The following is a 14,666-nucleotide window of genomic DNA, read 5'->3' on the forward strand; positions in this document are numbered from 1 at the left end:
AAAATAGGCAACTAAAAAAATCCTCAGTTATAATAATTATAATGCCGATATTATTTCAGTCTAGAAATGTAGGCACCTTTTAGGCATGTATATCACAAAACAGGCAGAACAAGAGAGATGTTTAATTATCAGGACTTTCAGTACTTCCCGTTTCTAAAATGTATTTAAAAGACAAACTAAGACTCTTGTAACAAAATAATCAATTTAAATCAAGGTTTTTGAGTGCTTTGCTGCTTAAGAGCCATTAAGAGTAAATTCGGTTGTGCTGTTACACAATCACCACATGGATGCTATTAAAATAAAAATGCACACGTTTTTTGTTTGTGCGGAAAATCTGAGATTTTATTTGCCCTGGGCGACGAGTTACAACCACGAAGACGCTGTGCAAACAAAGCAAAGATGAAGCCACACTGACGGAGTCGGCAAGCACAAGTTACAATAAAACAATAACATGATAAAGCTCATGCTACAAATGAGATATAAACCAATAGAACACCACGGCTCAAAAGTAAAACAGGAACACGATTATCTAAATAATTCATAAATCGGGTACATTGTTTAAAATAAAGTGGTCGGCTCGATGTCTTTAAGTCAAGTTTCTTTTTAATCCCACAACACTGTTCTCTGTAATCTTTCTTTAATAGTCCGTAAAAAGACTTCATTTACAGTCTGTTTGCAAAATGGAGCAGCGTGTCGACGCTTTAAATAGCTACATTTGAACTACGATAGATGCTGGTTTTTATTCAACAAAACAAGATGTTTCCCAGTGTGTCAATCCAGAAGAAAACAACAACAAAAAACAAAGTTCTCTTTTCTGAGGGAGGAAGTGATTTACAGCAAAGTCCGATGCTTCGGCTCTGAGACGTTAAGAGTGAGACGCTTTTACCGAAATGATGTCCGCCTACGTGAAGTAAGGTTACATTTATGTTCATGAAAAAAAGAAAAGCATCATCCAGCATTTATGGACACCTCATAGAATCAAGCAACAACTGACTTTTTGTTGCGCAGGCTATAATATATAGTTATTCAGTGCGTTTACATGATGGTATAATTTGAATCTTGCTTTAGTCGGACGATGCTATCTTTTGGGGGATCTGCTATTATCCCAATATACATGGCAGTGAGTAATTCGAATCATTGGCCTTTGAAAGCATGTCATATCCGATACGATAGGTGGCGCTGTTTTCATTACAACTCGTGGTGATACAGCCATTTCCGCTTGACCTCTTCACCACCACCAACAACAACCAACAACAACAACAACATCAACATTTCGAGCAAGAACCATGAACTTTAGTATGTTCAACTCCTTCAATACATGAAGCATAAATTCTGTCTGCTCTTCGGTCCAGAGATGTGTGGTGGCTCTTGTGTTCTCCATAGCGTTGTTTGTTTGTTTTCTGCCGGCCAGGCTCCCGGCAGTGACAACTTATCGTCTCTTTCGACTTCCGGGTCACGACATGGGAGGGAGGGGGGAGGAGGGCGGGATCTCAAGCATGCACAAAGACGCAAAGTCCAGTTCCTAATCCAATTCACCGTTACATGCCGCGATAGTCGAATTATCAACCGGATCGGATCGAGTTATCCAGGGGCGTTAATCGGATCGTAGTCGGACCGCACATAGTCGAACAAAGGTGTTTACATGAAACGGATCATTCGATTTCAGTCCGACTAAGCCAGTTATTCGAATGCATGTGAACGCGGTCACTGTTTCTACGCCCGCCAAGCGTCCTATCCTCGTCGATGGTGACATAACGTGAATCTTTTATATCAAATAAAACCTTTAAAAAGTCACAGAGTTTTAAATCTGCAACAAACGACAGCTGGATGACCATGAAATAATGGGGCATAAATAGTCCCGAGTATCATGAGTAGAATATTCAAAGATGTATAATGCATCACAGATATAAAAAGTTAATCTTCCTAATTTTTATTGTTGTTATTCTAACCGTTTGTTTTTAAGTTTATTGTAACAAGAGAAAATCCAAATAGGGAGCAGGACGTTTGGTCCTGAAAAAGGCTTTTTATTTATTTAAAATGTTTGTCTTAGATAATCCTTTAAAAAATAATAATGTGACTTAAACTGAATATTGTCCGTTAAAACAACTTTAAACTCGTACCGTATTCAACATGCGAAGAAACCTAAAGCTGGGCCGAGTTAAGGTCGCTCGGCTACGATTGGACGATTGCTGGTCTGGGGGAGGGGCTTAGCGAAGCATCAATTCCTCTCACATTTGGCACGGCAACAAGGAGAAATGAAGAACCCCCAAAAATAAAGTTAAAACTTGACTGATTGCATTTCTATCCGTTTGCCACCAACGGTTCTCCAAAGTATTTATTATGAATTAATAGCAAATTTGGATTTTGACATTTAATTTTCTAAAAGTGCAAGCGAGTACAAATAATGCAAAAAGAAAAGAAAAGCACAACCAAAAAGTTTTTTTGTTTTCCTTTTTTTTTATCGATTTTTTCCCCCGATATACGGAACTTTTAAATCAGCTTTTAAAGCACAAGAGTTTAAAAAATCTACTTAAAAAAATTGTCTTAAAAACAGGAACAGGAGCAGATGAGTATTCCTGCAGCTTATCGATTATTAACGGAATACATTTCTAAGCTGGTGAGAAGAAAAAAACACCGACGGAGAGAGAGAACGAAGTAGAGATGAAGGTAGAGAAGAGGAAGAGAAATGACAGAGAAGGAAGATGAACGTCCTCGGGGCCTCAGTCGTCGTCGCTCTTGTCCGATTGATCCTGCGGGAAAAGAAGATAAAAAAGGCGTTAGAGAGGAGGAGGTTCAAAGAGGAGGAGAAGAATGAAAGACAGATCTCCAGTAAGAAAGGAGGAGAAGCGTCTTCTTCACTTCCTCGCTGAGGATTTTTTTTTTATGACTTCTCGGGAAAAAAAAAGATCTTAAAGGCCCACGAGGAGACTAGTCTTTGAACGCACCGCACGCCGTCATGTATAGTCTCTCTCTCTCTCTTTCTCTCACTTGCTCTCTCTCTCTCTCTCCCCTCCCTCCATCTGCTCTTTTGATTCTATGGTGTAAGACCCAAAGTGTTTATCTCTGATCTTCATGTGATGATGTTTCTGCTCTGACGGTTCACCTGTCAGAGCAGAATATTACTTGTGATATCTATTGTGTAATAATTACATGGATGTTTCATGACTAATTAAATCAATTGTGTGAAAAGCTTGGTCTTGAAAAGCACACATTGTTCGTCTGTCTGATGCTGCAGCGTGAAGGAATACACCTGTCTGATAGCAGCTGTTCTCACTTCTTTCTCCTTTCATAAGAACGCCGTTTCACTCGTTCACATATTCACAACTCAATAAACATTTGTTTGGACGTACGTTGTCGTCGAGGTCGTCGTCGCTGTCGTCGTCGCTGACGACCGGCTTGGCCTTCCCGCGGCTCTGCCTCTTCTTGCCCTTGTCGTGGCCACGCCCCTCTTTGCTAAGCTTGATCTTCACGCGCACAGACTTGGCTGAATGGGGAGAGAGTCCATTAAGTCAGAAAACACACATTGTTGTTATTATTATGTTATTGAAACACATTGATGACCTTTAGCCAGAGGTCACACACATTCTGACCAATGGGGTTCCAGGACTTTGAAACAAAATTTCCATGACCAAAAATGTTGTGAAATTAAATAAATTGCGCCGCGAGTTTATCTATCTCACTAATTAACCCCTTGTATATATATATATATTAATATATATATCACTAATTAACCCCTTGTATATATATATATATATTAATATATATATCACTAATTAACCCCTTGTATATATATATTAATATATATATATCACTAATTAACCCCTTGTATATATATATTAATATATATATATCACACTAATTAACCCTATATATATATATATAATTATATATATTAAAATATATATCTCACTAATTAACCCCATATATCACTAATTAAATTGTGATATGTAAAAATGTTTAATAAATTCTATATAATTAATTAGTGAGATATATATATATATATATATATATATGTTTGTTGAGCTCTCTGGGGAACGCTGCTGTATTTATTTACCGTGAGTGGAACGCAAGGTCACCGTGGACTTGTTTTATAAGGTGTATTAATAGACGAAGGGCGTACGGGGGGATTCTTTTCTTATTCACATTCCACGTCCTGTAAATGGCGTCTTCCCTACCCTCGGCCTCCGACTCGTCCTCCTCCTCGTCCTCTTCCTCGTCCTCCTCCTCCTCGTCGCTGTCGTCGTCGCTCTCCTCGTCCTTGGCGATCTTCTGCCGGGCGCTCTTGAACACCGACTGGAGGACGATGGAGTCCTCGTAGATCTGAGGACGACGTAAACGGGCACGAGTGAGTAGAGATAAAGACTATTTCCTGAATAAAAATAGAGAAACTCGACTCTTTCATTGTTGTTGCCTTTGTGTTAAAAAGAAGAAAAACATGAAGAATGGAACAGAGGAAGTTTATGGGTCACACAGCCTGTGAGACTTTAATGAGGGACTTAAAACCCCTACTACGAGCCTTTCAACTAACAACCTAATTGAAAAGAAAATAGTTTAAAGTGCCAATTATATATGGCCTTCATAAGTTCATAGAATCCACAGTCCTTCATGTGTTGTTGTTGTTCTCTCAAACCAAAGAGTCAGCGTGCTGGGCTCGAAATTAATCATCTATAAACTAGGGCTGTCAATCGATTAAAAAAAATTTACTAATTAATCGCACATTTTGAAATTGCGATTAATTAATCGCGATTAAAAGGGTTTTTTTCTTCGAAAGACTAAATCTTCTAAATGAACGAGTAATCCCTCCAGACAGCGTGTATTTTAGACACTTGTTTAATTGTATTCTTTTTTAAAGACAAAACTTCACACAAAGCTGTGTTTTCAAAGAGGCTCCTACCTATAAAGTGTCAGTGAGGTATTTAATATTGTGGATGATAAATTGTTTCTTCAGTGAAACATTCAGATTAGTAAAAAAAGGTGCATTAGAGACCCCATTGGTCCTGTCATCTTTAACACTGAACAGCAGCAGAACCAGTGGCCTTGGTAAACTGACAAATATGTCATGTTAACCCTCTGGAGTCTGGGCTCATTTTCTCGATTTTACAAACACATGTAAATTCACCTTTTAAAGGCTTTTGCATGTGACACATCCCAGTGTTTCCCCCACCATTCTATCAGGGTGAGGCCCCGCCCCCCTGTCATGTTCTCTATCGCGCCAGATTACATCAGAAGTAATGTACGGTTCTTTCCTTAAAGACGTCTTTGTTCTTGTATTAAACTAAACGTCTGTTGCTGGTCGTCTACACAGCAGCATGTCATTCTGTCTCCACGTGTCGGTCACTCTTCTCGGCTCTCCGTCTCGCAGCCGCAGAGCTCCATGCCGGCGCGTCTGCGCGCGCATCGAGCGGAGCAAAAAAAAGAAAGTCCCCTGCACCTTCCGCCCCGCGTCACCGACACGTCGCCCTCTGCTTCTCTGTGAATATCGAGGAGCAGACGGGAGGAAGGAGGCGGACTGCCGCGGCTTGACACTCAGAGGAGTGCAACAACTCCAACGCACACCGGAAGTCAACAAAGTTGCGTTAATTGCGTTAAAATATTTTAGTGCGTTAACGCGGCCAAATTAATCGCATAGATTAACGCGTTAACGCTGACAGCCCTACTATAAACACATCACGGTACCACGATGACAAAATATGAGTTACAATCTTGTGGGTAATTATCTTTATACTTTCCTCTGATTTCCTGTGTTTCTATGTTCCATCTTTACTCCTTAATATTCCCCCAAGTGAGTGTACACCTCCGACCTTCTCCAACGCGTCCCCCCCCTACCCCGTTGCTCTGAATTGTGGGTAATGCTGACCTGGGACCCCTCCAGGTTGAAGGTCTGGGCGTTGTGGCAGAGCAGCATCACGTCCCTCTCCAGGTCTCCGACGCCACGGTACTTGTGGTTCCTCACGCGGTCCTGTTGAAACAAAAAATACCATCTGAATCTTTCTAAATGAAATTAACGAAGGCTGCAACTCATCGTCGTGATGATGTCATCCGTCAGTCTGTCCATTAGTAACACAAAGTTTACATTCATCTTATAAGTTATAAATATTAATTTCATATAAAACAGGCGAAAGAAGAGCAGCACCGATGCTCTGCTGCTGCCCTTTGACCCCTCCCTCCCCCCCCCCCTCCATGTCACCTGCTTCCTGATTGGCTAACGCACCTTGATCTTCTTAAAGTCCACAGGCTTCCTGATCAGCTCGTAGTACTCCGGGAGCTCCTTCCTTGACGGCAGCTGGACGAAGACCTCGCTCAGGTGTCTCCCCGACCTGGAACCACAACAAGCCAAAAAATAAATAAACTAATTAACCTCTTTAGAAAAATATATATAGATATATCACTAATAAACCCGTTTACAAGCGGAGCACGACTCAAGAAGTTAGCCTTTAACTCTCCGCATAGGTTTCCGTGAATATTAGCAATTAAAATACCCACAATGCAATTTAGAATGTCAGAAAGTGGATAATGAGGCTAATCCTCATCCAACCAAAGCTACTTTAAAAACACCGTAACAAGCAACCCAGAGGCGGAACAAACAGACGGGACCCTGAAAAGGGCTTTTAAAAAGGCTGGTGGTGCATTTCTTTTCATCAGAAAGTGTCTCGTTTGTTGCCGGTTCAACGCGCTCACCCATCCCTGTAGTTGATGACCGTGTCGATGATGGTGTTCATCTGCTTGGTGAGTTTGGGCGGGTTGGGGCGGTGCTTGTCGGTCGGCGGGCGGCCGCGTTTCTTCTTCTTGCCCCTGGAGGAGCCGCCGTCCTCTCTGCTCGACGACGACGGCTCCTTGTCCGGACGCCTCTTGCGTTTGCGCTTCTTCAGCCGGATCTCCTCCTCCATCTCTTCCAGGTTCCCATCCTCAACGGCCTGGAGTGGAGAGAGGGAGAGAGAGAGAGAGAAGACGGGACTTAGCGCTCTGACGTGCAGATGTCACGGCTGTTTGTTCTATTCTCGTGTTTCTCACACAACACCTGAGCCAATGAACCGGATCCACCTGAGACGTCTCTAGGGGACACTGTCACTGAGGGTTTGGTGTGAGGGACTTAGGGCAACGCAGCCCTTGCATTAAAGACAGTTACAGTTATATGGTATGTATGTATATATATATATATTATATAACATATTATTATTTTAAAAAATAGATAAATACACAAACACACACACACTCAAACTTTACCCGCAGCCACTGTTTCTCAGTCATGGCGTCACTGTAGTCGACGTCCCGGCGGCAGCGCGACCCTCGGCCGAACATCTTCTCCTCTTCCTCCTCGTAGGTGAGCCGCTCGATCTCGGCTTCGTCTCTGATGATCCACGAGGGCAACTCGTCCTCCTCCATGAGGCGAGGCTTCCTCTTCGGGTTCCTGGCTTCCTCCCGCCGCCGGTCCATGTCCATGCGCTGCAGAGGGAAAAGAACCATTGTTGTTTTCACACTACAGGCTTCTGTTGAGGTTTTAGAATTAAGCTTCGAAAGTTAACAAAATAAAAGACTTTGTGATTATTATAAATTGAATTTATGGCTCTGTTAGATTACTGTTGGACTGTTAAAGTTTAGGCCGCCAATGTGTGCAAACTGCTTTTTCAATGTTGATATGTTTATTTTAATGATGTTAATTATTGCATACAACCCCCTTAAAAAAAAAAACTTTTGTAATTTACAATCACACAAGTGAAAAACAACGTTATGCATTAAAAGTAGCAGAAAAGTTAGAAATGAGCCTTTAAAACTCAATTCAAGTAGTTTCCTGTGAAGACGGAGCTTTATTTTGAAAAGCCTGTCTCCACGTAACAAGCAGAAATTGACAGGATAAATGAGAAGTAACGTTCTTTTTCATTTAAACTTCGAAAGTCTGACAAAAATATAAATAAAACCATTTTGTGATTATATCAATTTAATTTATGGCGCAATTAATAATAAATAAATAATAAAGGATTCCATTTATAAGGCACTCTTCATCCAAGGACCTCAGAGTGCATTAGATTACGGCTGAACTGTTAACGTTCATGCCTCCAATGTTTCTTTATTATACTTTACACACGAGTGAAAAACTATTTTATGCATTAAAAGTAGCACAAAATGAGCCTTAAAAACTCAACTCAAGTAGTTTCCTGTGAAGACGGAGCTTTATTTTGAAAAGCCCGTCTTCGCGTAACAAGCAGAAATCGACACGGGAGAAATAACGTTTTTTCCGTAGAGATATCACACTGCTCGCTCCGGAGGCTCGTGAACATACATCACAACATTAATGGTAAACTGTCAAATAATCCAGTTGAAATAGCAAAAGCTTTCAATCACTATTTCATTGATTCTGTTGCCACCATTGCTAAATGTTTCTCCCCTGAGATTAGACCTGTCTGTACAGTAAATACATTGGAGCCAACTTTCATCATAAGAAGTGTCACTCACTCAGACGTCACAAGAATAATCAGTTTTCTTAAACCATCCAAAACTAAAGATACATTTGGTATGGATGCCGTTATGCTCAAAACTCTTACCAAAACACTAATAAATCCCATCAGCAATATCATCAACCTCTCAATCTCTCAGAACATGTTTCCCAGTGTTTGGAAGTCGGCTGCTGTTATTCCAGTATTTAAAGAAGGAGATCGCCTTTCTCCCTCTAATTACAGACCAATCAGTATCCTGCCTACAATATCAAAAGTTGCAGAGAAGTTGGTAGCTGAGCAAATGATCTGCCATTTGAAAAACAGTCCCTTTGCCCTTCATCCAATGCAATTCGACTTTAGAGCCAATTATTCCACTGAGACGGCCACCTGTTTCTTTACCGAAAAATAAAATTTCTACTGGACAAAGGGGGTGTTGTTGGAGCTGTTTATCTTGATCTCAAGAAGGCATTTGACACTGTAAATCATAGTATTCTTTTGTCCAAATTGCACAGTTACAACTTCTCCTCAGGTACACTTAAATGGATGGAATCATATTTGCTTAATAGGTCACAGTCTGTCCAAATTCAAAAACATCAATCCGCTGCCCTCCGCTTGTCCACAGGTGTCCCACAAGGATCTGTCCTGGGCCCATTATTATTTTCCTTATATATTAATGATCTGCCATCAGTTTGTCCTCATTCCAATATTCAAATGTATGCCGATGACACCGTCATTTATCTGCATGGCAGCAATTTGGGAGATGTAGCAAAAGAACTCACTACATCCATGGCTAATGTGACTACTTGGTTAACGCAATGTTGTTTACAACTCAATATATCCAAAACTGTGTGTATGTTTTTTACCAAAAGAAACTCTGATAGTGTAGAACCGGATGTTTTTGTATCTGGGGAGAGGCTAAAGGTTGTATCTGAATACAAGTACCTGGGAGTACTTTTTGATTCAAATCTGTCTTTCAAATCACAGGTGAAAAAAGTTTGTAATCGGGTAAAATTCAATCTATCCAATTTCCGATTCTCGCGCAACTACATGTCAACAGAGGCAGCTAAAACATTCATGCATTCAATGGTTATTTCCCATATCACCTACTGTTTAACAACCTGGTCACATGCTAGTGCCACTACGCTCAAACCATTACAGTCATTATACAAGCGTACACTCAAAACTCTTGATTAAAAAAAAGTTCTGTCTCATCACTGTCCTATTCTAAAAAAATACAACTTGCTTAGTTGGGATAACTTGATTAAATATGTGCACGTCTGTCTGATGTACAAAATCATACATGGATTGACCTCTCCTCCTCTCAAACAATTTGTCACCACACGAACTGGATATCGGCTCACAAGAGGTGCAGCAAGAGGGGATTGTATCGTCCCTCTCAGGAAAAGTGCTTTTAGTCATGCTGCTTTCTCAGTACAAGCAGCAGTTCACTGGAACTACATTCCAGGATCTATCAGAGAGCTACAATCATTCAACTCTTTTAAAGCAGAAACAAAGAAATGGTACATTACTACCCAGCTCTGTCAGCACTAGACTGTAACTACCTCCTCCATCTGTCCAGGTTGGACTTTCATTTTGTCTGTCTGTCAGTTGTTGTCTGTCTGTTGTCCGGTCTCTGTATGTCTTGACTTGCTGGTCGGTCGTTTTACTCCACCTGTCTTCTCTTGTCGTTCACCTGTTTGCAGTTGTATGTCACATTTAGTCTGTAAGCTTTTATGTTGTATCTCTGACATTATGTTTTTATTCTGTCCATTTTAACATTGTTCTCCCCTATTTTATTTGCTTTATCTGTAGATTGTATTTGCAATCTTATGTTTTTAGGTTTGTTCTTAACATCAGCAACATTGGGACTACAGATGAAAAATAGCCTCTTGGCTAACTCTGGCACATTTACTGCAATGTTTTTATCAATGTGCACTGTCCCTTATTAAATAAACCATTTAAATAAAAAACAACACAAGTTTCCATCATATTTTGAACTTCCTGCTGGCTGTTCCCCAAGAGGCAGAACAATGTTTCCTGTCAACCGGGCGGCGTCATCGTGACTGCGACCCTGTGTTCACGGCGATTAAAGTCATTTAGGATGTAAGAAGAATCCTCTGGGGGGGAGGGGGGTGTATCTGAAGGCTTCTGGACAAATGAGGATATTTAACCTCGAAGTGAGGGACAACCTGCACTTATTTTGGCGGGGGGGGGTGGATGGATGTAGAGGAGAAGCATCCTCCAGCCTCTCCTCTTAAAGACCGCTCATTACAAGCTCGTTCTTACCATAAAGAGCTCAAATTCACCCTCGTTGCGGGCGATCATCTGGTTGAGGGTTTCGTCGTCGGGGATCTCGTCTTCTTCCTGAAGTTTCATCAAAACATTTTTTTTAAACTGCTCAAAAACAAACATGGCTGACAGACGACACACTGATTAAATGACCAATTAAAAAGCTGAGATTGCATGACAAAAACATGCCTAATTAGAAGTGATCGTATCTCGTAGCTCAATCAAAAAGCAGTACGCATAATTTAACTTCACGGGGGGAGGACATGAATATAACGCCGGCTACATGTTCCCATCTAGACGTCTCTGATGATGTCAATGCCTCGCACCTCGTTCTGCTCCTCCGTCTCCAGGATGGCCTGGAGGAAGGCGCGGCGCTCGTTGCCGGAGGACTTCTGGTCGAACATGCCCGCCTGGATGACCTTCTGGTCCACGTTGAGCTTGTACTTGGCCGCCGCCAAGATCTTCTCCTCCACGCTGTTGACGGTGCAGAGGCGGAGCACGCGCACCTCGTTCTGCTGGCCGATGCGGTGGGCGCGGTCCTGAGCCTGCAGGTCCTAGAGGACGAAGAACAGGCGGAGGAAAACAAAGTCAGCAAATGGCCCTTTAAAATATTCTTCTTTTTCACCTAGTTTTTTATTTGTTTAAACATATTAACAGTAAAAAAAATTCACATGTATATATATATATATACACATATACATATCTACCTACACACGTACATATATGTACACCTAAAGACAAAAGACAACAAAAAAAGAGGAACAATCAAACGCACACACAGACAGATATATATACACACACACACACATATATATATATACACATATAAATATATTTACACATTTATATCCATGTAAATATACATATAAATATATATCCACATATATACATGCATATATCAATATATATACATACACACATATTATATACACACATATATAAATATAAATATATATACATACACACATATATATGTATATATAAATAAATAAAAATATATATATACACATAAATATATACATATAAATATATATATATATTCATATAGTATATTTAAAAAATTATATAAATATATATAAATACATAGCTACACACACAAACAATTACATACATCTATGCCCAAAGATTGAAAAAACTAAACAGGATTTTTTTTTTTTTTTTTTTAATGTGAACAAATTAAATACAACATTTTACAAATTTACACCCAAACAGCACCCCTTGTAAATGTGTACACACAACCCTGAATCTATATTTGCATTTCCCTGAAAACAAAAATCTGGCCCTTGAGTATTTGAGCCCTCCTCTATTTGTAATAAAAGCCATCGGATGTTTCCATGCGTGGTCAGCTTGGATTGAACTGCTCTTCACCTGGAAATCATATCGTAAAAACTCTTTTTCTGACCCCACAAACAACGGACCGTCTCTCCAGGTCGTGACGGGGAGAGCTCCCCCGGTGGACGTACCTGGTGTGGGTTCCAGTCACTGTCAAAGATGACCACGGTGTCGGCGGCCTGCAGGTTGAGGCCGAGGCCGCCGGCTCTGGTGCTGAGCAGGAAGATGAAGAACTGGGAGCCCTTCTCGTTGAACTTCGTCAGCAGCATCGCACGGTCGTCGGCCTTCGTGCTTCCTGAGGGATTTAAATCAAATTATTCGTATTAAGTTGCAGTAACCAGGCGGAAAACTCTGGTTTCATAGAGCGAAGCTAATGCAGAAGTGTCTTAAACCTGCATTCTCTCTCCTGACCACCAGGGGGCCACTCCTCTGGTTGTATAGAAGTATTTGCTTTGTGTTAAACCTGCATTCTCTCTACCGAACACCAGGGGGCGACTCCTCCTTATGACTTTTTTGCCACATTCACCAGGAAAGAGTTGGAATCAAGTCTCTGGAGAAATCATTTATTCCAGCATTAAACATCGTAAAATGAGACTTTATGGTCTCAAATCTCTGGTTAAGAGACGGCACCGTGTCCCAGTCACTTTTCCAACAACAACAAAAACAACAACAACAACGACAACAACAACAGTACTCGTGAGCTTACCGTCGAGACGTAGATACTGGAAGTTGCGGTAGCTGAAGTAGTCCTCCATGATGTTCATGAGTGTGGTCATCTGACAGAAGAGCAGCACCCGGTGGTTGGTGGCGAGAAGCTTCGGCAGGATGCGATCCAGCAGCTCGAACTTTCCAGAGGCACGGTACAGTTCAATTCTGGGGGGGAGGGGAGACTCGTAAGACGATCGCAGATATACATATACGATACATATACGATACATATACGTATCGATCACAAGTCAGCATGTCAGCTCGTACTAATTCTATGCTTCATGTGTTAAAGCTGCATTCTCTCTCCTGACCACCAGGGGTGAGTAGAGAGATTGCATGTATTATAATATTATATTATATATTTATAGATATACATGTAATATATATATATACATATACATTTTTATAAATATATCTAATATATGTATATAATATATATATAATACATATATACAAATATAACATGCATATATACTTGAAGTATATTTGGATGCGATCAGAGTCTCTACCGTAAGCCTTCACGCAAGGAAAAAAACACCTCAACACGTCGGAAATAAACTTCAATCCGTTAGTTCGTGTTAAGAAATAGACTAACTAAATATACAAAAAAACACATTGTAATAATATGAAATACGTCTTCATAGGGGAAGTCATAACTACTTGTTACATGTTTTATGAACTACTTTAGGTGTTTTAGGCTCATGAATGCACATAAACATCGCTGCAGGAAGGATTCTGTCCCTTCCAACGCTGCCTAGCATTGTGTGACATAAAGACAATAAAATTATGTTTTCAGGCGTTTGTTGTTGTTGTCAGACTTACCCACTGATGACGTTGCCTGAAAAGCCCAAGTGCTCAGCAAACGATTCCTACAACAGAATAAGAGCTTCACTTAGTCTGTCAGGAACTCTGAGTTTTATAAATTAAGGAAGTTTATTGTCATTGTAAAAAAACGAAAATTAAGTTGGCGACTAATCAGCAACAGTAAAAACAGGTATAAAAACATCAAGACAGGACATTTAAAACAAAATAAAAATGGATAAATAAACACATAATTTAATAATTAACTCAATTATTAAATTTAATCTGTACGTTTCTGCACGCAGGTTTTGTTTTATGACAAGAACACAAACAATGTAGATTTGGATTCAATTCAATTAAAAAAAAAAATATTTCTTTATATATTTGGCAACGTAATAATCGTTGAATGAAGCGGTGATTGGGTGGCGCTCACCTCGATGTGCTGGAACATGTAGGGGTGGTTGCAGATCTTCTTCAGCTGCATGATGGTGTTCATCAGGGTCTTGGAGCCGCCTTTGCCCTGAAGGAGCACAACGACTCGGCTTCAATTAACCTGACTACACTTCTTTTCTTGAAAAAAATGCCTCTTTAAAAAAAAGATGTAAAAACAACAACGAGTCGTTTTAGTGTGGTCGTTAATCGAGGAACACAATTCAGGAAACAGTCAGCGTTACTGCACCTCATGGCACATTCTGACCGTATAATAATAATTATATATATATATATACACACACACACACACACACACACGTATAATACATGTATTACATACATTTATATATACACATATATGTATGTAATATATATACATATATGTATTATATTTATATATATATTAGATATATACATATAATATATGTATATATATACATATATATAAAACATATATATATAATATGTCGTTGTATATTATGTATACATATATACAGAATATATATACATATCATATATGTATTATAAGTATATTTATTATATATACATATATAAATATAAATGTATGTAGTATATGAATTATATATATTTAATACATATATATATATACACATACATATATATAATAGATATAGATATATATACACACACACACACATATATATATATATA

The 14,666-nt window shown here is 39.7% G+C and overlaps 1 protein-coding gene across 2 annotated transcripts in view; it reads right to left on the reverse strand.

The window, feature by feature from the left end:
• Nucleotides 1-313: 313 nt before the first annotated feature.
• smarca2 (SWI/SNF related, matrix associated, actin dependent regulator of chromatin, subfamily a, member 2) overlaps nt 314-14,666 on the reverse strand; it is a 55,846-nt gene continuing 41,493 nt past the window's right edge. For both annotated transcript variants that reach the window (XM_056418116.1, XM_056418115.1), the window contains exons 22-34: nt 13,996-14,082; nt 13,584-13,630; nt 12,760-12,926; nt 12,185-12,348; nt 11,048-11,275; nt 10,719-10,796; nt 7,225-7,443; nt 6,679-6,914; nt 6,212-6,317; nt 5,858-5,959; nt 4,176-4,320; nt 3,351-3,484; nt 314-2,750 (exon numbers count right to left, since the gene is read on the reverse strand). In XM_056418116.1, the coding sequence (XP_056274091.1) occupies nt 2,721-2,750; nt 3,351-3,484; nt 4,176-4,320; nt 5,858-5,959; nt 6,212-6,317; nt 6,679-6,914; nt 7,225-7,443; nt 10,719-10,796; nt 11,048-11,275; nt 12,185-12,348; nt 12,760-12,926; nt 13,584-13,630; nt 13,996-14,082 (1,743 nt within the window). In that variant the 3' untranslated portion in view covers nt 314-2,720. The remainder of the gene's footprint in view (nt 2,751-3,350; nt 3,485-4,175; nt 4,321-5,857; nt 5,960-6,211; nt 6,318-6,678; nt 6,915-7,224; nt 7,444-10,718; nt 10,797-11,047; nt 11,276-12,184; nt 12,349-12,759; nt 12,927-13,583; nt 13,631-13,995; nt 14,083-14,666) is intronic.

Source organism: Pseudoliparis swirei, chromosome 7 (assembly GCF_029220125.1).
Source record: "Pseudoliparis swirei isolate HS2019 ecotype Mariana Trench chromosome 7, NWPU_hadal_v1, whole genome shotgun sequence".
In the NCBI taxonomy this organism is placed as follows: Eukaryota; Metazoa; Chordata; class Actinopteri; order Perciformes; family Liparidae; genus Pseudoliparis; species Pseudoliparis swirei.